The sequence below is a fragment of the Carlito syrichta genome, unplaced genomic scaffold, assembly GCF_000164805.1.
Source record: "Carlito syrichta isolate Samal-C Ts95f unplaced genomic scaffold, Tarsius_syrichta-2.0.1 Scaffold305200, whole genome shotgun sequence".
In the NCBI taxonomy this organism is placed as follows: Eukaryota; Metazoa; Chordata; class Mammalia; order Primates; family Tarsiidae; genus Carlito; species Carlito syrichta.
In genome coordinates this window covers 192216-215830 of record NW_007249296.1, presented here as the reverse complement: position 1 = coordinate 215830, position 23615 = coordinate 192216, and the positions used below count along the sequence as shown (strand labels likewise).

The following is a 23615-nucleotide window of genomic DNA, read 5'->3' as shown; positions in this document are numbered from 1 at the left end:
ACTACACTCCAGTCTGGGTGACAGAGTAAGACTCTAACTCAAAAAAAAAAAAAATGTACTACCATTGCAGTAATTATTTATTATTTTACTATCTCTCAAGGCTAGTCTATTTTTTCTCCTTGAAGCAAAGTTTTTGGTATGTATTTTTAGACACAAATGAAATTTTATTTATATTTGACTGAAATGTTTATTGATGATTATGAGCAAGTCAACACCTCTTAAAATAAATATTAGCAGGACTACATCTTTTGAATTCAGATATTATTTTCTTCTGCTGTTGACATCAGCTAGATACATACAGACAAACAAATGAAGAGTGAGAAAATAAATATAAGGAAGCTAGGAGTCTTGTTAATACCTTGGCCTTGATTTAAAGTTACAGATTTTGAGAAAGACAATTGTTAGCACGATTCTACATTTCCATTCAATAAATGAGAACAACTTCCATTTCCTGAAAGATCATTTGTGAAAAATGATCAGATTACTGACCACAAAAATGTCAAAATCACCAAGTTATCTAAAAAAAAAAAGAAAAGAAAAGAAAAAATGTGATATGATACACTACACAATACCAATGAAAAAGGCCTTAGCCTTGACCCATGAAGATTACCTTCAAGGCAACAAGGTAATTTATTTTTCCAACTGAGGTTCATTCAAATTCTTGTCTTCTCTGGCAATATTTGCTGCAGGTTATATTCAGTGGACCACATTCATATCAGTCTTTTAACCTCTCCAGTACCCTTTGCATTGGCTTTGAGTGGCGTTTTCCCTTTATCATAACTGGGCTCTTTGTGCTGAGACGCCCATGAGGGATCAAGAGGGATAGCCACGGAGATGCGAATGTAGGGGGAATTGGGCTGAAGGATGATTTCTGTTAAGCATTAATAGTATATTTGCATGTGGAGAATGGAATTGATTTCAATATTTTGGCTATGTTTGTATTTACAAAATATCAAAGCCTCCATTGGAAAAGATAACATGTTAGGTGGTTATCGTTTAAGTTTGTTACAGTCATTTAGATGCTTACAGATATTTAGATGCTTCTGAATTTGGTATGACTGCTTGTTATACTTGCATACTGCGGATAAGAAGACATGCAATGTGAGCATTATTTTGTTCCTCAAAATATGTGTTTTACCAGCACGGTGTACATGGTAAAAAAAAAAAAACCAAAACACTAAAGTAATGAAGGTATTTAATTAGATATATGAAATCATTTCATTTTATCTTTATTTTAAATTATTTTATTTTTTTATTTTTTATTTATTTACTTATTTATTTTTTTGAGTTGGAGTCTCACTCTGTCGCCCAGACTGGAGTGCAGTGGCCGCTCCCGGCCACCGCAGCCTCGACCTGCTGGGCTCCGGCGATCCTTCCGCCTCAGCCTTCCGAGTAGCCAGAATTACAGGCGTGCGCTACCATGCCCAGCTAATTTTTTGATTTATTGTAGAGATGAGGTCTTGCCTGCCCAGGCGGGTCTCGAACCTGTGGACTCAGGCAATCCACTCACCTCAGCCTTCCAAAGGCGCGGGATTACAGTCTGAGCCATTGCGCCCGGTTTTTAATTATTTTATACTGTTTTGTTATTTACTTTAAAAAATTATTTCAGACAAGATCTACAGAAAAGTAATGAAAAAGCTGAAATTTGTGAGGGAAGCTTTTTTTTTACATAGAGTAATTCTGTTTATAAACCTCACTAACCAGTCAAATGTCAATGAACTTGTTACTTAACTACATTAAGTTCTTGTGTGCTTCATGAATCTTTCAATAGTTTCAGCAAAAGCAAAAGTTTGAATTGCAAACCTTATTTTTATTAATAAAATACTCATATGCCAGGTTTAGTGGGTATGACTCAATCCATTTTCAGAACTGAAAAATAAATATAACTGTAAGCTTTAAAAATAACCCCTCTGTATAGAAATGAGAGGATAATAAAAAGAGACCCCAAACCCTCTAATGTAGAACACTTTTTATATGAACTATTTTGTATAATTTTTGTTATAAATCTGTGAGATGGGTAAGACAGGTATGGTGTAACAATAATCACTTTTGTCACGGTAAAGCCTCTTTTAATCCAATTATCATATTTATATAAATGAAATAAAAAAATTTTTTTTCTGACATGATTTTCACTGCTCTGGTTGCTGAACCTATACTTAAATAGCATTGATGAAAAAAATTCTGAAGACATAATCATTTTATCACCATCTTTGTTTTACTTTGGTTCCTTTTGAATTTATAACCTTTAACTTGTAACTGAGATTTATGAAATATGACCAGCACTCAGTAGGTGGCGCTAATGAGACAGACAATATCAAATTGTCAACTATATTGCCAGAGAAGATTTATTACAGAGTTTAGTAATAAGGATGTTGGGAGTAAAGGCAAGCTGATTGTGTTGTATCTCATTTGAAGAGTGCAGATGCCACATCAAATTATTTTACAGATTTATTCAATCCCTGTTTTATATGAATATAAGGATAACGTTTATTCCTTCTTGACTGCTTATCATATATATATATTTTTAAAGGCATCTTCTTCCGCTGAAAATCAAGCTTAATAGTCTGCCTATATGAAGTGACTTCCGGTCAAATGATGTAAAGGGGAAAAGCTAGATTGAGTTTCAGTGATTCTGTTAAACATGAAACATGAAATTCAAATGAGATTCTTGTGAGTTACTAACTACTAAGAAATTATAACCCTGCTTATCTTTGAGAAATACCTAGGAGGTTATTTACTAGTTTCTCAATGAGGCCAAGTGTTCCAAGTTGGAAAATTACTATCTTTATGGCTCTACTAAACATTTGCGATGAAAATCTGATGTACCGTGGCAATTAGATTTTTAAAGAATAAACAAATGCTATTTAATTAGAAAGGATTGAAGTATTTGCTTACCTTGTCAAGTTAAGAATTAAGCTACAAACATAACATTTGCCCATGTGTTAGGAAGTGCCTTGATGAGTCGTGAGCAAGTTATTTGGGAGCCATCTCACCAAGAAAGAAAGAGTAGCCATTTAATAAGAGCATACTAATGTCTGTTCTCTGAAGTCACCTTTCTACACAGGTTAGATCAGCATTGACATTTCTTGTATCCTACGTTTTTCACTTTTCTCCCAATAAAAAGAAATCTTATCTCAATTCTAAGTTTTAATGTGCATTATGTGATCTATTTCAAATTTTTATAATGTTATTTGAAACCAGTGGATGAATAAAACTATTTCAAAGAGGTTCCCTCTAATATGACTAAGGTTAAGAGACTAATACTTAATTGACCGACTAGTTAATCTTTTTTGTACAAGTAACATTAGAAATAACATAATTATATGACCAAAGCAACATTTCTCATCAAGAAAATTATATAGTTTTGTATGGATTTAATCAGCAAATCAAAAGTTATGACTGCTGTAATCATTGCCCCTTCCTACCAGAAGTGACTGGTCAGGTACCAGATATTTTTGTGCAGATTGGTATAAATCAAAGGGTGTGTCTCAGTTATTTCAATGTGTAAGTGTTTTGTGAACTTAGGCACATATCTTTGATCGTTTTACAGAATTGGATTAAAATGATTTCCCAATGGTAGGGGTCTTCTGATATAGCCAATCAACTTCTCAGTGGGGTTATCTGAGAAAAATTTAGTACATTTCCTGTCTCCACAAATTCCACAACTGAGTATGACTTATTTTGATTTATCTATGGGGTAAAATATGTTAAGGAGACTGATGAAAATTGTATCCCCAACTTAGAAACTTCCATAATGTAAACGTGTCAGATAGAATGTTTATACATAAATTTGGCACTTAGCATGAAAACTTGATGATCTTGAGCGGGTCATCCTCCACCTCTTTCTCTTCTTTTTCTGAACACCTTTGTTGATGTATATTTCACACACCATGTCATTCGCCCATTTAAAGTGCATAATTAAATTATTTTTAGTATATTCACAAAATGTGCAATCCATCACCACTATGGATTTTAAAATACTTTTCACCCCCAAAAGAAACTCCACACTTATTAACATTTCCCCCCATTTTCCTCTATTTCTCTTCAACTCCCCTAGTCCTAGGCAATCACTAATTTTTCTGTCTTTATAGATTTGCTTCTTCTAAACATTTCACATAAATTTCATGCACTCCATTTTGTATAATTATGCATTATCGGTATATTTTTGAAATTAACTTATTTTACTTTGTAAAATACTTTCGTCCATATTGTTGCATATATTAGTACTTAATTTCTTTGTAATGCCAAACAATAATGGATTGTATAAATATTCTACATTTTATCCATTTATCAGTTGGGAGACATTTGGATTGTTTCCACTTTTTGGCTACTATGTACAATGCTGTGATCATTTGTGTGTAGATTTTGTGTAGATGTAGGTTTTTAATTCCATTGGGTATATATCTAGGAGTGGAATTGCTGAGTACTATGACAATTCTATATTTAACCTTTTGAGGAATGGCCAGACTGTTTTCCAAAGTGGCTGCACCATTTTTCATTTTCACTAGCAATGCATAAGTGTTTTGATTTTCCATATACTTGCCAACTTTTTGTGTCAATCTGTTTGATTATAGTCATTTGTCTTAGTTTATTCAGACTGCTATGACAGAATACCCTAGACCAGGCAACTTAAAAACAACAGTAATTTATATTTCACAGTTCTGATAACTGAAAAGTCAAAGACTAAGGTGCCCACCATGTCTGATGAGGGCCTACTTCATATATATGGTGCCATTTTGCTGCATCCTCACATGGTGGAATGGGCAAACAAGTTCTTTTAGGCCTCTTCTAGGGACACTGATCCCATCCCTAAAGTTTCTGCCCTCACAACCTAATCACTTCTCACAGTCTTCACTTCTTAGTACGATCACTCTAAGGATTATGTTTCAATGCACCAATTTTGGGGTGGGGGAAAACAAACATTCAGACCATAGCATTCCATCTCCATAGCCACCCTACTGGGTGTGAGGTGGTCTCACTGTGGGTTTTATTTGTATTTCCATGATAGTTAATAACATTGAAATTTTTTTCCCATTTGCTGATTAGCTATTTATAGATCTTCTGTGGTCTATTCAAATCCTTGTGAATTCTAAATTTGGCTATTTGTCTTTTATTTATTTATTATTAAAAGATCAAGGTGCCCACCATAGAATACATAGATTCCATAGGCCACTTGGATTACAGATGCTATTATTTCCAGTATGGAGATGGCTTGATCTTGGACTTCTCAGCCTTCAGAACTGTGGGAAATAAATTTCTGTCATTTATAAGCCACCCACTCAATGCTATCTTGGTATAGCGGCTTGAACAGACCAAGACAGTAAAAACTGCTTTGACACAGCAAAATTAAGATCAAGATAATTTTGCCCATATGTCTTCTGCCCTCACACATGCATAACCTCCCCATTAACATTTCTCTCCAGAGTAGTACATTTGTTACAATTGATGAAACTATATTGACATATCATTATCACCTAGAGTCATAATTTACTGTGGGGTTCATTGTTGATATTGTACATTTCATGGGTTTGGGACAAGTGTATAATTACATATTTCCACTATTGTACTATCATCCAGTTGTTTTACCAACATTTGTTGAAAAGACTATCTTTGCTTCATTTTGTTGCTTCTGCTCCTTTGCCAAAGATCAATTGATTATATTATGTGGCTGAATTACTGGACTCTCTATTCTGTTCTGTTGATTTGTCTATTTTGTTTTAACTAATACCACATTCCCTTGATTACTGTAGCTTTATTCTAGTGTTGGAATTTGCAAGTGTCAGTTCTCCAACTTTGTTCTTCTCTTTTAAAATTGGATTGGCTATTCTGGGTCTTTTGCCTGTACATGTATGCAAGCATTATAATCACATTGTTAATATCCACAAATTATCATTCTGAGATTTGGACTAAGATTGCTTTGATCTGTAGATGAATGTGGAAAGAATTGACACCTTGACAACATTGAATCTTTTTGTCTGTAAATATAAAATAGATCTCTATTTATTTAATTATTCAGTTTTCATCAGAGTTTTGTAGTTTTTCTCTTATAGAGCGTATATATATATATTTAGATTTATATATATATATATAGTTCATCTTGAGGGGGGGACTACTGTAAATGTTTTAGTGTTTTACATTTGACATTCCACATAGTCAATGATGGTATGTAAGAGGATGATTTACTTTTGAATATTAACCTTCTATCTTGCAAACTTGCCATCATTATTTATTAGCTGCATGAGTTTTTTTGATTCTGTCAAATTTTCTAATAGACAAACATGTCATTTGTGAACAAAGTACGTGTTATTTCTTCCTTCCTATCAGTGTACTTTTAATTGATTTTTCTTGCCTTATTGCATTGGCTAAGACATCCAGTACAATGTTGAAAAACATGTGATGAGCAGAGACACTTTTTCCTTGTTCCTGACCTTAGCATAAAAACTTCTAGTTTCTCACATGGGTAGATTTTTGTTCATGTTTTTTCTGTCTGGTTTTATTGAGCTTCTTGGATATGAGGGTTTTTAGTTTTCATTAAATATGAAAAATTGGGGGCCATTATTTCTTCAAAAAATTTTTTCTGTTTGTTTATCTTCAGAAACAGTGATCCAGATATATCTGTATTGAACCACTTAAATTTCTCACAGTGCACCGATATTCTGTTCATTTTTTCCTGTCTTTTCTTTCTGTATTTTGTTTTGGATACTTTCTATTACTATGTTGAAGTTTACTTATCTTCTCTTTTGTAGTCCCCCCCCCTCCTTTTTGCTACTAAATTTTATTTTTTATTATATTAGTTTTTTTACTCTATAAAAATTCATTGTATCTTTTTATATTTTTCATTTCTCTCTTTAATGTACAAATGTTTTCCTCTTCCTTCTACATGTGGAATGATGTTTTATTAATATTTCTAATACTCTTGTCTACTTATTATAATCATCTGTATCATTATTGATTTATTTTCAATTAACTTATTTTTTTCTTATTTGTAATCATAGTTTACTGCTGATTTACATGTCTGGCATTTTTTCAGTGCATGCTAGACACTTTTATTTTACTTTGCTGAGTTCCGTGTGGCTTAAATATTACAGATGGTCTCCAACTTACAACAGTTTGACTTACAATATTTTGACTCTACAATGAGTTTATCATGACTTAGCTCTATTATAAATTGAGGAGCATCTGCACTTACAATGATTTGATTTATACTTTTTCAACTGTAGGATGGGTTTAATAGGGTACTAAATGCATTTTCAGCATAGGATATTATAGAATTCCAATACATTATTGAGATGTAGCCGCATTGTTAATCAAAAAACATCTGTTCTTTAAGTGTTCTTCAACTTCGTTGTAAGATGCCACCGAGTTTCCTAGAACTACTTTTACTATTTCAATCTTCGCTTTTAAGCTTGGAAGACAAGAAAAATGAAGCCTTTAGTCTGTGATTAATTTTTCCTAACTACAGACACAATACTCTTCTAAGTAATATACCTGAAACTCTATGTATTGCAAGGTTTTTACACTCAGCTGGTAGGAGCACAACTTATTTAAAGTACTGATTGACCTGTGGGTCTTGTTTTCCCTACCCCTTTTACATAACTTTTTCCTAAGACTTGGTTAATTTCCTCACATGCATGTAGAAATAAATATTTAGCTGAAAACTCAAGGGGGAACTCTTTTTTAATTTTCTTCTGTAGTCATCCTTAAATTACTTTTCACCTTATGACCTTTATTGCACTGGAATTCTAACACTATATAAAGTTTTGCATAGAGACCCTGTTTTATAAGAATCAAACAGGGTATTGCATGTGAATCCGTTTTCTCAGTATTTTCTATTAAATAACTTATATTGTTCTGTGTTCATTTGTTGTAACACACATTTTAAAATCATTTCTCCATCTATATGCAACTTCCTTAAACTTTTTTCTCTTCCACTGACTTTTTTCTGTTTTTTGCAAATTCCATTCAGTTTTTTTTTTTTTTTCTTGAGTTGGAGTCTCACTCTGTCACCCAGACTGGAGTACAGTGGCCTCTCCCAGCCACTGCAGCCTCAACCTGCTGGACTCTGGCGATCCTTCCGCCTCAGCCTTCCAAGTAGATGGAACTACAGGCGCGCGCTACCATGCTCGGCTAATCTTTGATTTATGGTAGAGATGAGATCTCGCCAAGTTGCCCAGGTAGGTCTTGAACCCTCAGGCTCAGACAATCCACTCACCTCGGCCTCCCAAAGTGCTGGGATTACAGGCTGAACCACCGAGCCCAGCCCAGTTTTTAATATTATATCTTTGTGTTAGAGTCTTCTTTCTTTCAATCTTTATGCTTTTAAGTCCAATTCTGTTGTGATAGCGTTGGCTAGCATATCCTTTACCGTGTTAAATAACAATGATAATAGTGGATATCCTTGTCTTGTTTGCTACCTTAAAAAATGCATAATGTCTCTATAATATTTGACATTTTCTTATTAATACCCTGAAGAATATATACTTTGGGGCAAGTGAAGATTACAAAATAAGGTTAAATTACAAATTTCTCATATACACTTACACAACAACTAATGAATTTGAAATAGCAACAATATAGTTCTGAATGGTTTTTGTATTAGGACAATAAAATATATAAAGTATGTTTATAAACACTGAATACCTCAGGATTAAAAGTATATGCTTCAATTATATAGAAACCACATTTTCCCCACCCAATTGTTTTGTCTGGGAACAATGAGATGCAATATATAATGAAGTCAAATATAATGTGTTTCAAAATAAAATTTTATTAGTCTTTTTGAAATTAAGCAATTTATCTTGCCTCTGACTCTTACTTGTGTGATGTATAAAATTAAGACTCAAATGGTATTTATAAACATTAAGGAGACATGAGTTAATGATATGTGACACATTGAATAAACTAAAAAGTTTTTTCCTTCAGTAGATATGTATTTCTGATAAGTATGCATTCTATAAATATAAGTTAATACCATAGTCTCACGTGTGATTTTGTGATGAATCTAAATAATACTTATATAACCATAATAACTTTATAACATTTCAATAAAATATCAATAAGGTCATGATTATTAAAATATTTTTTATATTCTCCACTACAATGATTTATATACATATGAATTTACTTGAGCTGGAGAAAATTCAATCCAGATGCCTTGTTTCTGTAATACCTGCCTATAAGATATTTGCTAATCCAGCTTTTGGACTAAACATTTTTCTCATCTAAGTGGTTAGGATCATACAGATACAATCATAGGAGAAAATAGAAATTTATGCAGTAATTTAAATTTTAGTATATTTTCATATAAAATAGATTTAAGTGGGATCGTTGCAATGTGGGAGTTTGAAACCTTTCATAATTTAGAAGATCATTTTAGTAATATAATTTGTACAATAAAATTAAATGGTAAAAAAGAAAACAACTCTGAAGATAAATTTACTAAAGACATATCTAAACCTATATATAATATATATTTTTGAGTTTGGGTCCTACTCTATCACCCAGGCTGGAATGAAGTGGCACAATCATAGCTCAACAAGGCCTCAATCTCCTGGCTCAGATAATCCTCCCACCTCAGTCACCCATTACAGGTGCACACCATCATGCATGGTTAATTTTTTTGTTTATTTAGAGACAAGGACTTGCTATATTTCCCAGACTGGTCTTGAACTCTTGGGCTCAAGCAATCCTCCTGCCTCAGCCTCCCAAAGTGCTGGGATTACAGGCATGAGCAGTCGTTCCCTGACAATAAACTGAGCAATTTATATTAGACTCAGATCTGGTGATTTGGAAAGTTATTTTGTTCTTAGGAGCATCCTATTTAAAATAATGTACCATATATTTATTTAGCATATACAAAGCAGTGGAATTGCTTGTTCATAAGCATACATATGTGTATATCCAGCCTAAATAGATACTACAAAGCAAGTTTCCAAATAAGAAGTTGGTAATTCAATCTGAAAAACTCTCAGTTTTATTAAAGGTGAAATACTTAAGTATTGTGATCTAGCATATCCACACCTGAGATTTCTTCTAATGTGTTCCAGAAGACATGTACAAGAATGTTTGTACAAACATTATTCAATTTGGCTAAAATTGTAAGTAATCCAAATGTCAAGCAACATTATAATGGACAAATAAACAGTGGTACATTTATAAAATGAAATACTATACAGCCATGAAAAATGACACTTGCAAAAGTGTGGGTAGATCTCACAAATATATGTTGAGTGAAAGAAGCAGGCACAAGAGCGTATACTGAATGAGTCAATTTATGATGCTATATAAAAGGCGAACTAAGATAATAGCAGGATGAGTGGTGGTTACTTTGGGAGAGGATGGTTAGATTGGCAATTTTGATTTTGGTTAGATTAGGCACTAATCTAACCAAATGTGTACTTTATGCAAGCTATGTTTCAATAAAATATGTTTAAAAATAATATGCCAACTCCAGGAAATAATTTTTGTGTTTGAAGTATGAAAAGTGGATGAGAGGGAAAAGAGTAGGGAGAGGATTTTATTCATTCCTTGGCTCTCATTGCTTTTCCTAAGTTCAGGGCGTCAGGGTTAGGGATTTGCCAGCTCAATATTCTCAGAGGTCCCCAAACTTCTTGCCTGGGGCTCCTCCCGCTCGGAGGCGGGTAAGGATGGATGTAGCTAGGAACAGTGTGAGAGAGAGGACTCAGTTCCCCTCCAGTTCCACACAATACAGCAGGAAGTGCAGAAACAAGAGAAAAGCTGTGGGCAAAGCAAGGTGCCAGCGGTCCCACGCTGGTTCCCGGTACTGGATTTCAGCAGCGTCTCGCTGGACAGCGCCAGGATGACTTCCGCTCCTCTGGGCAAACAGTCGCGCAGGTACTTCTGTTAATCCCAGAGGAACCGTTTCTGGTTCTTGAAACCAGTGTTCTCCGCTGGCTATAAGCCACGACCGACAACTGAGTTCGGAACAAAGACGCAACTGCTCAACCGCTTTGCTTATTTTTGTTTTTAATTTAAATTCAGAGCTTGTAGGAACCAGGGCAGCCCTGCTAGACCAGAAGCCCCGGAGCGCGTGTGCGCAACTTCTCACCCGGCGCTCCCTGCGGGCAGTGAACTTGCAGGGGCGGGAGAGGGGACATCGATTCAGCCCAGGTCGTGCGCGTTGCACTTCTCGGGGCACCAGGGCGCCCGAAAACTCCAGCGGTCGCCCCGGCAAGCCGATCATGCCCCCTAGCTCTTTTTCCAACCTCTCACTGACCACGGGCGCCAATCAAAGCGGGTTCGCGCCCGAGGTATACGAAGGGGATTTTCTGCCCGCCTCCGACGGGAGCACCGCCGAGCTGGTGATCCGCTGTGTGATCCCGTCCGTCTACCTGCTCATCATCACGGTGGGCTTGGTGGGCAACGTCATGCTGGTGAAGGTCTTCATCGCCAACAGCGCCATGAGGAGCGTCCCCAACATCTTCATCTCTAACCTGGCGGCCGGGGACTTGCTGCTGCTGCTCACCTGCGTCCCAGTGGACGCCTCGCGCTACTTCTTCGACGAGTGGATGTTCGGCAAGGTGGGCTGCAAACTGATCCCCGCCATTCAGCTCACCTCCGTGGGGGTTTCCGTGTTCACGCTCACCGCCCTCAGCGCTGACCGGTAAGGACACAGGTCGCGGTGGGGTGGCCAGCAAAAGTGGTGTCGAAGGGGCGGGGAGAGCGGAATGCAAGCAAGGCCAGGCAAGGCTGGGAATGAAGACTAAAGAAAGAGAGATTGTGTATCTGGGAAGTAAACGGAGTTAAAAAGGACTGAGATGTGAAGCTCTGTAAATATAGGAAAATTGCTGTTTTAAAAAATGACGAAAGTTGCATCTTAAATGGAAATTCCCCCTCCCGACACTTGGAGAGTCTTCCATAGAAAAGCTATATAATAAGCCTTCAAAAGTTCAACTATCTTGTCGAAGCTTTTTGTGTGTGCTAAAAATCTCGGAAGAGTACTTTCCTTATTAAGTACAATAATAATCTGATAGGTAAGAATGTCTGCTTTAATACTAGATAAATGTTTAATTTTGATTTTTTCCAAATAAGTAAGAGGAAACATAACTTATATTTATTAACTGAATTTTGCTATTTACTCGAAGCCAAGTGAATGAGAATAATAAATGTGCTTTAGATGGAAGACTTTTCATATTCTTCTTGTTTGATGCCTGACGTGATTTTTTTCCCCTCACAGATACGTACCACGTTTCAGTATCTTCCAACGGTGCGGTAAAAACATATCTTTGATATCAAATCTGCTTTTCACATATTTTAAGGGTGTGGAGTGTCCATTATTTTACCTTCTAGATCAACTAGTTCAACCTTGTCATTTTCCAGGTGTAGATATTGAGGTCCAGGAAATGTAATTCCTGATGGAAAGTTGAGAGAAAAATCTAGGTCTCTTGACTTGGGGTCTAGTGTCACTATTCCAGGCTCACTGTAATCGTGCTTTTGAGCATTTAAGCAAGAGGGAATGTCTGGGTAGGGTAAGACAAAATTTGTAATTGGGCATCATTACATGGAGCTGTGGTCTAATTCCCCAGGAATGGGGGATTGACTTCAGCTATTTAGATAAAGAGCTTAACTTGGGCAAATAAAATGGTGTTCACCCTCCTCTTTAGTTTACATATTCTTATTAATGAAAAATGAGTCAGGATCTGCATTTCCAGGTATTTGCATTAATATCCTAATACCACTTTGGCACTGAAGAGTTAATCCTCATTGAAGGAAAGACAATAAATATTCGGTGGAGACTTAAGACCCATTATCTTTTTAAACTGAAACTATTTCGTTTTTACTTTCTGTAATATACTTTCTAAAACCACACTCCTGGAAAATTGTGTGCCTTTTGTGTAAATTATGCTCCTAATTTTGTCTATATGGCATGGCTTCTATTATCTTTTAAAAAGTTTTCTCTGAATTCCAAAACAAGACTGTGACTATTTAGTTTAGTTGCTCCTCTTCATGGGACCCATTTTAACTAAAAAGTTAAAAAAAAAACAACAACAACGACTTAATGATTAGAATAAAACTTAATGATTAGCTATTACAGTAGTTCAAATTACTATCATTATGCTTTCATTTAAAAAATGTGACATTGGTAGCAAGCAAGACCCAGGGCTGGAGTTTTATTTCATACCAGTTTTCACAATCTATTGTGATGGTGACACACAGGTAAATTGGTGTTGACCAAGGTCAGAGAAAATGCTAATCCTCATTTATTTACTGACCTTTTTTTCTATTTTATGTGTGCATCATGAACTTTGTGAATACAACATAGATATTTTAATAATAATGATAAGGAAAAGTGGGTTCCCTCTTCTACTTGATCCTGGGCTTCCCCTGCCTATCAGTGTGTGTTTTGGATAAATTAAGAATCCTGAGTCACTGGTGACGCAATTATACAGTATATTTCACTATTCACTTAGAATGAGTTGGAAATGGTTTGTTACATATTTGCTATGCTTCTATTTTTCTTCCAGAACATAGCCATCAAGTGTTGATTAGTACTTGATAACTTCTTCTTTTTTTTTTTTTTATGAGTTGGGAGTCTCACTCTGTCGCCCAGACTGGAGTGCAGTGGCTGCTCCCGGCCACCGCAGCCTACACCTGCTGGGCTCTGGTGATCCTTCCGCCTCAGCCTTCCCAGTAGCTGGAATTACAGGCATGCACTACCATGCCCCGCTGATTTTTTGATTTATTGTAGAGATGAGGTCTTGCTGCCCAGGCGGGTCTCGAACCCGCGGGCTCAGGCAATCCGCTCACCTCAGCCTCCCAAAGGCACGGGATTGCAGGCTGAGGCACCGAGCCCGGCTTGATAACTTCTTTATCTCACTAAATACTGTGATTTCTTGTGGATGTGGAAACAGTTGTAAGATTAATTTCTCTTAGCACTGGGCTAAATATTTCATAATTTTTAGTCCTCACAACTCTGTGAGGAAGACACTATTATTTTTAAATTAACAGTTTTAAAGCTAAGAAAACTGAGGTTAGAAATTTGGTAACATTTTAATGATCTCACAGCTAGTGAGTGATGGAGCCAGCATTTTTGAACCCAGTTTAAGACACATTATTATATTTCCAGTATAAGAAATAACTAATAGTCTTTTCTATTTAACAGCAGACTTTAAAAAATTAAGTTTTAAAAAAACACATGTAAAAAAACAGCACAGAGTCAAATTAATTTGATCTATTAGAGTGAACGAACATCATAAAATGCAACTGCAAGATAAAAGAAGCACCTTGAATTCAAAATGAACTAGTAGCTGCACCAATAGACAACCAAAACAAGCAAAAACTCAGTTACTAGAGTTTTTAAAACACAAATTCAATTATATTTGTATCATATATCCTATCTTTGTGGGATGGTGTGTCTTTGCCTAATGAAATAAAAGAGAGTTAAGAAATAGAGATCAAAGTAATATAGAACAAAAAAAGAACCAGGAAAATCATTGGACTTCAGAAAGCAAATCCCAGTGTGAAGTGGTGACCCATATTTTATATGTCACTGATAAGAGCATCACTGATTTGCAAAGACTGAAATAAGAAACACAGTATTCTGAATCTACTTTGAGGCCTAAATCACCTTGTTTAATATGGCCAAAGGATGGTAAGGTGACAATTGTTCTTGTGATTACTAATCCTTGACTTTCCAGACTGAAGGAGTTTCCATTGATACATCCTTAGGAAAGATCACTTGTGTCAATTGCAGACATGTCTCAGAGGGACATCATAACCAGTGTGGCTGAAGGATAAAGAGTGTATGGTCTGAAATGGCCACACTGCTGCTCTCCATTAATTTTTTTCTCTTATCTTGATAATCTTTTTGCTACTATTTGAAAATGTACTTTTTTAGGTAAGTTCAAATTAAATAACTGATTAAAAGTATTTCTATATACTTTGTGTTATATCAAGTTTGTAACAGTTTTGCACATACATACATGTACACATGTACATACACACACACGTATGCACACACACATACACACACATTCACTTCCCTTTTGTGAAATATTGGGATGTATGTGCTTTGATACCAGGTAGATGGCATCCCAGAAGCTATACTTGGTTTATGGTTGACATTATATGTCCCTCATTGCCCATTAAAGTAGCTATATTTCCAAACTTGGATGTTCTTTTTTGATTCTTGAAGATCTTTTGGCTTCTAAAAGTTCATTATTAAAATGAAAATAACTATTGGAAATGAATTCTCCTTTTTCCTGTATAGGAAAAAAATTTCACAAATTTCTAGTCCTAAACTGTAAACTTTATAATTTTATGTATTCACAAATGCAAAAATAGATCTCAATTCCTTATTCTGGCTTCTTATTTAACTATTAACTAAAATGTATTTATAGATTACATTTTAAAAGTGAAACTATAAAATTCTAAAAATGGAATTAATATTAACCTAATGTATTGGATGATACTGTTTTTCTCATACTAAATAGCCAATCTTAGAATACATGCAAAAATAATATTTCATCAAATCTGATTAAACTGCTAATTTGTTAATAATGTCAAGCTTTTGTGGCTAGTTAGGATAATCAGATTTAATATTATAACCTAGTAGACAAAACCTTGAATTATTAATATTATTTGGCTATCATACCAATGCAAACAGTATTCTTTTCAGTGTAATTATTTGTTAAAATATGGAAACAGAATACAAAACCTGGCTCTAACACTCCATAGGCTTCACAGAACTTTTCCATCAGTCTTTGTCCAGTATGGTAGGGAGTGCTGTTACCTGTTTGCTGATTTCTCTTCAAAACTCTTGACTTGACTGAAACTCAAGTACAAGTTAACCACTGCTACTGACTGGAGATGTTTTCTTCCTTGCTCCATAGCCTTGTACAGTATGCTAAGAAGCCCTTGCCTCTCAGTTGCTGCTAAAATTGGCACTCAAAAAGTGCTTCTAACTCTTGTGGAGAGTTCAGGCTTGCCATACATACTTAAGAGAATAGTCTGCATTCACCTTAAGGTACCAGGGTGATGATTTATTTATATTCAATTTTGTTCCAAAAGAATTTAAGGCAGCTTAAAATTAAAGATATAAACAATACACAATAAGAATATAAAAGGGAAGAAACCAGAGTTAGGAAAAATAAAAGTTGGAAAATATAAAATGACCCATACTTTCACAAAATGTGAGTCATAAGTTTTTCTGAGAGCTTTTCAGTTGCCTGTTCAAAAAAAATTGCCTTCCATAAAAAGACTCTGTTGTTATTTTTACACAGTCATAGAAACTGGATAAATTAGAATTTCTATGCTTAATTTGTTATGTTTTTCATTTGAATATATTGTTAGACAAAAGTTGTTATATTTGACTCCAATAAATTAGATATCTTTTACTCATTGATCTCAAACACTTCTAGCTTTCTTCTCTTTCCATTTTCCTTTGAGGTAATTTCATACATTGAATTGGAAAGGCAATATAGAATCCTTACAACGCTCATAATACTGCCATGATTTATATGTTGCTTTATAATTTTTGAATATTCTTCTTCTACCTTGACCTGAAATCTTTGGGACACACTAAAAGTAAGGAGGGACTGCTCCAGGCTGGGGTTTATGGTTCCTGGGTGTTAACCCTACATTTGTTATGTCCAAAGGTTTTACTTGGAGAAGCTTGATACAACAGCACAAAATACTCACCCATAAGGCAGTGGTTTTTTCATTTGCAAAATAAGAATAATGTTTTCAACATGATGTGACCGATCATGAAGGACAGGCATCTGATTCTTCAAACACTGAATTTCTGCTGGATTCCAAATGCTCTCTACATTGCGACTGAACATGCACCCATTGCACTGGACAACCTCGCAGGAATCCTATGGCAAAATTGCTCACTGTTACACTCAATCCTCTTAAAAGGTGGCTTCTAACCTGGTTTATATTCAGAATCACCATTAAATCTTAGTAAAATGCAGGCTTTCACACTTCCCATTCTAGAGACTCTGCATCAATAAATCTGAGGAGAAACCTAATAGCACTCTTTATCTTTTTTCCTTCTCTAGGTGATTCTAAAGATTGATACATCATGGGCATCCCTATACTGGACTCAGTCTCAATTTTTCACCACCATTCCTACCTCAACGTAGTACCCAACAAATCCCACCCTCCACTCTACCACTATTGCCTAGCAAGGATTTCCTTGTTGCTTAGGCCACAGTTTCTTTATTAGTTCAGCAACCATTTACAGAGAACCAATTCAATATGGGCCAGGCATTGTGTTACATAATAGAATACAACAGTGAATGAGAACTCTTATCATGTAGTTCACACTTAGTCTCTTTGGGGGCCTATTCCTTGCCTGATAAATGAAAGTTTAACAAGGAAAAAAAAATCTATGGGTAGTGTAGCCAGAAACATTTGTGGAAATGTGGAGAGAAGATTTTTAAGGTGTTATGATAACTTTGTAAGAGCTAAAATGTGGCTTTTGTTACATATTTTATATGAAGATTAAAGTTGACTATATTTTTATATTGCATTTAAACTGTACATGGATAACATAAGCAAGATTCAAAGTATAAATCGATGAGGAAGCATATTTACTCACTGATGTTTAATACATGAACAGTGATTATGTTTCCCTTTGCCTGCCTTTTGATTGATTATTCCCTAGCATTTAGTTTTCACCTAAGGATGTCTTTCTGAGACTATTTGTAGCAGAAAATATCATAGAGACCTGTTATGCTACTATCCTATGTGAAACAGTTTCCCCCCCATATTTTCTATAAATATTTTGAGGAAGAATGATAAAATATGTCCACATTAGGGTGCACTATGTTACTTTCCTTTTTACTCTTTATCCTTTCAAAGATGCACATGCAACACTGGCTTAGTGTATGATATTTTCTTTGGCAATTGTAAGCTATGTCTCAGTACTAATAACAGCACTTTGGTAATCTGCTATTTTCAACTGTCATTTCTGGGTTTGCAGAATTTGTCACACTGCCCTTTCATTCAAATGTATATCATTTAGAGACTATCCCTGGGGTCTATCCTTTTCTCACAGTAGGTGCTCAGAATCCTCCCTGTTGAAAAGGGCTTTTTTATCCTTGTCCTGCATTTGCACTAGGTTTCTTGCTGTCCCTAAACCAACAATTCTGTATATGTTGCTAACAATCTTATCAGAGTGAGAGATTTATAATTTTTAACTTCTGTTTAACATTTCTCTATGGTTATAATGGTTATAATGCCTGCTACGGTCTGAATGTTTGTGTCCCCTAAAAATTTATATATTGAAATCCTAACCCCCAGAATGATGGTATTAGGAGGTGGGGCCATTGGAGTTAGTAGGTGATAAGAGTGGCGCCCTCCTGAATGGGATTAGCGCCCTTGTAAAAGGGACTCCAGAGAGATTCTTGATCTTTCCACTGTGTGAAGAAGCAGGGAAAAGGTGAAGTCTATGTAAAAGGAAGGGGGCCCACACCAGACACTGAATCTGCTAGTGCCTTGGTCTTGGGCTACCTAGTCTCCAGAATTGTGAGAAGTAAATTTCTGTTGTGTATAAGCCAGCCAGTCTATAGAACTATATTACTGCACCCCAGTGGACTAAGAGAGTGCCTCTGCAGATACGTGGTAGAACAGTGACATTTTTCTTCTTCCTTTAAATACATGGAGGAAAGTTCAGAATACTCTTTGGTTTTTGATAATCTAAAAAGACAGCTTGATCTGTTTGTAGTGATAGCCTTTCTACTTTTTCTTCACCCTTTTCTACATAAAAAATAATTTACAATCAGTTTTTCAGTGCTTTTTCTCTTATATATGAATTCTCAGTCAATAATTATCTAACTTGTGGGAAGGGATTTCAACACAAAGAGTCCAAACAAAAACTGGAACTATGCTAAAAGGAGAACAGTTTTTTCTGTATTAGTTTCATAAATATATGCCAAAAATACACATGTAACATAGGAATAGGTTACCATAAAAAGGGAATGATTTGAAAAAAGAACTTCTAGAAAATTAAAACGTGATAGCAGAAATAGAAAATTCTGAAAAAAGGATGAAAACTAAAGCTAATAGAATATCTTAGAAAGCAAAATTAAGAAAAAAGTGGAGATGTGCTTGGTGTATATCCAAATCTAAGAAAAATGTAGAATTAAGATTCAAGAATTGGTACTCCAGCTATTTATGAAGGCAGTGAAGGAGCATTTCGAAAAAAAACATAAATTCAGATATGTGGAAAATTATGCAAATAAAACATGACCAAGTTTGAACTCTAGGACAATTAGGGATGTGTATAAGAAAGAAAAGAATATCATCATGATGCATCATCATAATATGCTACTTAGCCGGGCTCGGCGGCTCAGCCTGTAATCCTGCGCCTTCGGGAGGCTGAGGTACATGGATTGCCTGAGCCCGCGGGTTCGAGACCCGCCTGGGCAGCGAGGCCTCATCTCTACAATCAATAAAAAAAAAATCAGCCGGGCGTGGTAGCCTGTAATTCCGGCTATTCGGAAGGCTGAGGCAGAAGGATCGCCGGAGCCCCGCAGGTCGAGGCTGTGGTGGCCGGGAGCGGCCATTGCACTCCAGTCTGGGCGACAGAGTCAGATCAACTCAATAATAATAATAATAATAATAATAAAATAATATGCTACTTAACTCTGCAGTAACCTGTCTTCTGTGCTAAAAGCAGTGAAATGACTTGTAGTCAGAGAGACAGCAGGGACCCTAGGTCTTTCATGCACTGCAAGACAGCCAAGGAATAATAAAGGAGGTTGGCACCTCTCTAACCAAGCAAGATGTCTTTCTTCTTTCCTGTTGTTTTTTTTTTGCTGTTGTTGTTGTTAAGAGAATAATTTGGGACATATTATCTTCCCAGGTACAGAGCCGTCGTAAATCCCATGGACATGCAGACATCAGGGGCAGTGCTGTGGACCTGTGTGAAGGCCATGGGTATCTGGGTCATCTCCATGTCGCTGGCAGTTCCGGAAGCAGTATTCTCGGAAGTGGCACACATCGGTAGCTTAGATAATAGCAGTTTCACAGCATGTATACCCTATCCTCAGACAGATGAATTACATCCAAAAATTCATTCAGTGCTCATTTTCTTGGTCTATTTTCTCATACCACTTGCTATTATTAGTGTCTATTATTACCATATTGCAAAGACCTTAATTAAAAGTGCACATAATCTTCCTGGAGAATACAATGAACATACCAAAAAACAGGTAAGCTTAATAGGTATATGTTTATTTGGGGTGCCGCTGATCAGAGCCAGTTTATGTTCTGTTTCAAGGGGATTCAATCTTATGAGTGGTGAGAACAGAGTCAGGTCTGTAATAGCTTTAACTAGGAGGGTTATGGGAGAATCTTCAATATACAGTCATGTCATAGCTCTGAGAAAGCCCACTTATCAGCCATATGCACCTGTGATACAACTCAGAATTTCACCATTAGAAATTAATCTCTTTAAAAGTCTTTCTTTACATGCAGGTATCTATGCAACAAACAACATAATAAACTAGAAAATTTTCACATATTAAGTATACATTTATTTAATTATGATCTCTTATTCTATTAGCCCACTAAGGATGGTATCAGGAGAGAAGTATGCATCAGAGAAGGACTGTAGAACACTGCCTGGGATCTGGGAATAGGGTTTGGGTGGGAAGCCAGAATGGGAGCTTCTGGGAATAGCAAGAGCAGCAGAAAGGGAATGTGTGTGATTCAAAGTGGGGGGGGGGGGGGTGATGCTGAAGCAATATGTGGCCTAAATCAAATTTACAGCTTTGCCTACAAAGATGATAGGCTAATTTAAAAATTACATCATTTTAAAATTATGTACTTTTTCTTCCTTAAGGAATATGCAATACCCATTTCAGGTAAAAACCATTTGGGCTAATCCATAAAGAGATAGAAATAGTGTTCTTGTGAGAGTTTTGATTGTACATTTGTTTACTTCTAGAAAAGAATTTATTCTAAAGGGTTGTGCAGGTATAGGTATAGGTGAAATATAGGGGTGTTATGGGTGCCTTTTTCTAAATTAAAGACAAACAAATGGAATCAAAGATTATTAAAATTTGCTGGAATGTAGGTGGAGTAGTAGGCTGTGGTCTGGGTATGTAAGTAACAGCGGAACCTGGTAAAGGTTTCTTGCATGGAAGGTAATCACCATTAATTGATGGCCATCAGCTCAAATATCCACATCTTCTTTAAAGACTTAAAAAAAGTCAACCTATCATTAAAGGCATTGTTAGATAAATTAATAGATTTATTATTTAAATATCTGGTATCACTGAAACAAAATGTTCAGGTCATAGTCTCATTGTGCTTTCTATTTTGTATAACTGGTTCTTTTATTTGAGCCCTGTGATCTGATTTTTTATCTCAGTTTGGGTATTTGAGTAACTGCTTTTGGTTCCTAATCATGGCTGAGTAACAGGTTTTGATATCTGCAAAGAAACAATCTCAATGCCAAGATCCTGCCTGTGCACTTGAATTTCAAAGTATTGATTGCCATGAAATTCTTGTACCCATGCTCTACCTGCTAGGGTCGTCACTACTTAGTAATATAAATATCACTTTTGACTCCCTTATATTGCTGCATTGCCTAACTTATGACACCAGGGTACATGTGGAATACAACATTCTGCTTCCCGAAGAACTGGGCTTCTCTTCATTTCTCCTTTTTCTTCTTCCATCACTACTCTACTGTTCCCCAATATCAGATCTGTTCTGATGCTAAACTTTTCTATACTTCTCTGGCATATTCTAGTTGAAGACCAATAGTTTTAGCTCGGAAAATACCATTATGACTACTATCATTGTCTTTTGAACTATTAGATTTCCACATTTGTGTTGCCTTATTTAAATATTTAAATAAATCAGACAACTATAAAGTACATCTTAGACTTTAGATATTAGGAGATTGTTTTTATTTTTATTTTATTTTATTTTTTTTTGAGTTGGAGTCTCACTCTGTGGCCCAGACTGGAGTGCAGTGGCCGCTCCCGGCCACCACAGCCTCGACCTGCGGGGCTCCGGCGATCCTTCCGCCTTAGTCTTCCAAGTAGCTGGAATTACAGGCATGTGCTACCACACCCAGCTGATTTTTTGATTTATTGTAGCGATGAGGTCTCACTGCCCAGGCAGGTCTCAAACCCGCGGGCTCAGGCAATCCACTCACCTCAGCCTCCCAAGGACGCGGGATTACAGGCTGAGCCACCGAGCCCGGCTTAGGAGATTGTTTTTAAATTAAAAATATTAATGTCCAATATTTAATGTTGTCTATTACATTCCTGAAAACCTTTAAAAACAGTAAATAAAATACGTAAGTTTTATGGAAAAATAAAAATGTACTTTTATTTGTAAAAGTGACAGCTTAATGTTTACAGGCTCACAGTTCTATCAGATGCTTTTGATTTATGTGAGTCAGAAGAAATCTCAATTTATTCTTTTTGGAATAAGAGTTTAAAAACTTTGAACCCTACTTCAATAGATCAACTTTTCCTATTTAAAACGTTCTGACTTTTGAAAAATACCTAAACTTGAATATATCCCATGGCTCATTAATTTAGTGAATTTAATGCCAACAGAAATGATTTATATTTATATTGGACACAAGAGACTTCAAGAAAAAAGAAAATAGTTAAAAATAAGACCGTTTTTAAGATCACAGTTTTAAATGAAGACATAGTCATTTATTAATTTACCACCTAGTCTTGTATTAACTGTTAAATATTTATAAGTAAAAAATAGCATAGAGAACAAAGTGAATTTGATCAAATTGTTAATAATCACTTTGATGAGGAAAATAAATAATAAATATATTTTAGATGTATTGTCATGCTACATAAGTTTTATTCCTGTCGTGACATGATAAAGTTGAAATGTGACTGGATCCATGTTCACTGTAACCAATGGGATTGCTTTCTTATATTTGCAGATGGAAACACGGAAACGCCTGGCTAAAATTGTGCTGGTCTTTGTGGGCTGCTTTGTGTTCTGTTGGTTTCCAAACCACATCCTCTACATGTATCGGTCTTTCAACTATAACAAGATTGACCCATCTTTAGGCCATATGATTGTCACCTTAGTTGCCCGAGTTCTGAGCTTTTGCAATTCTTGTGTCAATCCATTTGCTCTTTACCTACTCAGTGAAAGCTTCAGGAGGCACTTCAACAGCCAGCTCTGTTGTGGGCGGAAGTCCTATCGAGAGAGATCAACCAGCTACCTACTCAGCTCCTCAGCAGTGCGTATGACATCTCTGAAAAGCAATACTAAGAACGTGGTGGCCAATTCTGTTTTACTAAATGGGAATAGCACAAAGCAGGAAATGGCACTGTGATTTTGGCCATTCAACTTACTACCTGGAGGGAACTTACTAACTTTTTTATTCCTATCAAGCAGAGCAGAACTAAATAATTTTCCCATTCTTACTGTTGCTTAACTAATTCTTTAGACAATTTAATGATTGACTCAGAAAAAGCAAGACAAACGTTTCTTTCTGAACAAGACTTTAAATTACTACTACTACTACTACTACAACACACACACACGCATGCATGCATGCATACACATATGTATTATATATTTCACATTAAAAACAATTCAAAAAGCAATACAATATGTGTATATATCAATATTGGTTCAGAATTTAGGCT

At 35.8% G+C, this 23615-nt stretch overlaps 1 protein-coding gene across 1 annotated transcript; it reads left to right on the top strand.

Moving 5' to 3' along the window:
* Positions 1-11083: 11083 nt before the first annotated feature.
* Positions 11084-23339, top strand: NMBR (neuromedin B receptor). The gene is made up of 3 exons (XM_008061301.2): positions 11084-11623; positions 19832-20180; positions 22898-23339. The coding sequence occupies exons 1-3, from the start codon at positions 11202-11204 to the stop codon at positions 23297-23299; spliced, it is 1173 nt and encodes a 390-aa protein (XP_008059492.1). The 5' UTR covers positions 11084-11201; the 3' UTR covers positions 23300-23339.
* The last annotated feature ends 276 nt before the right edge of the window (positions 23340-23615 follow it).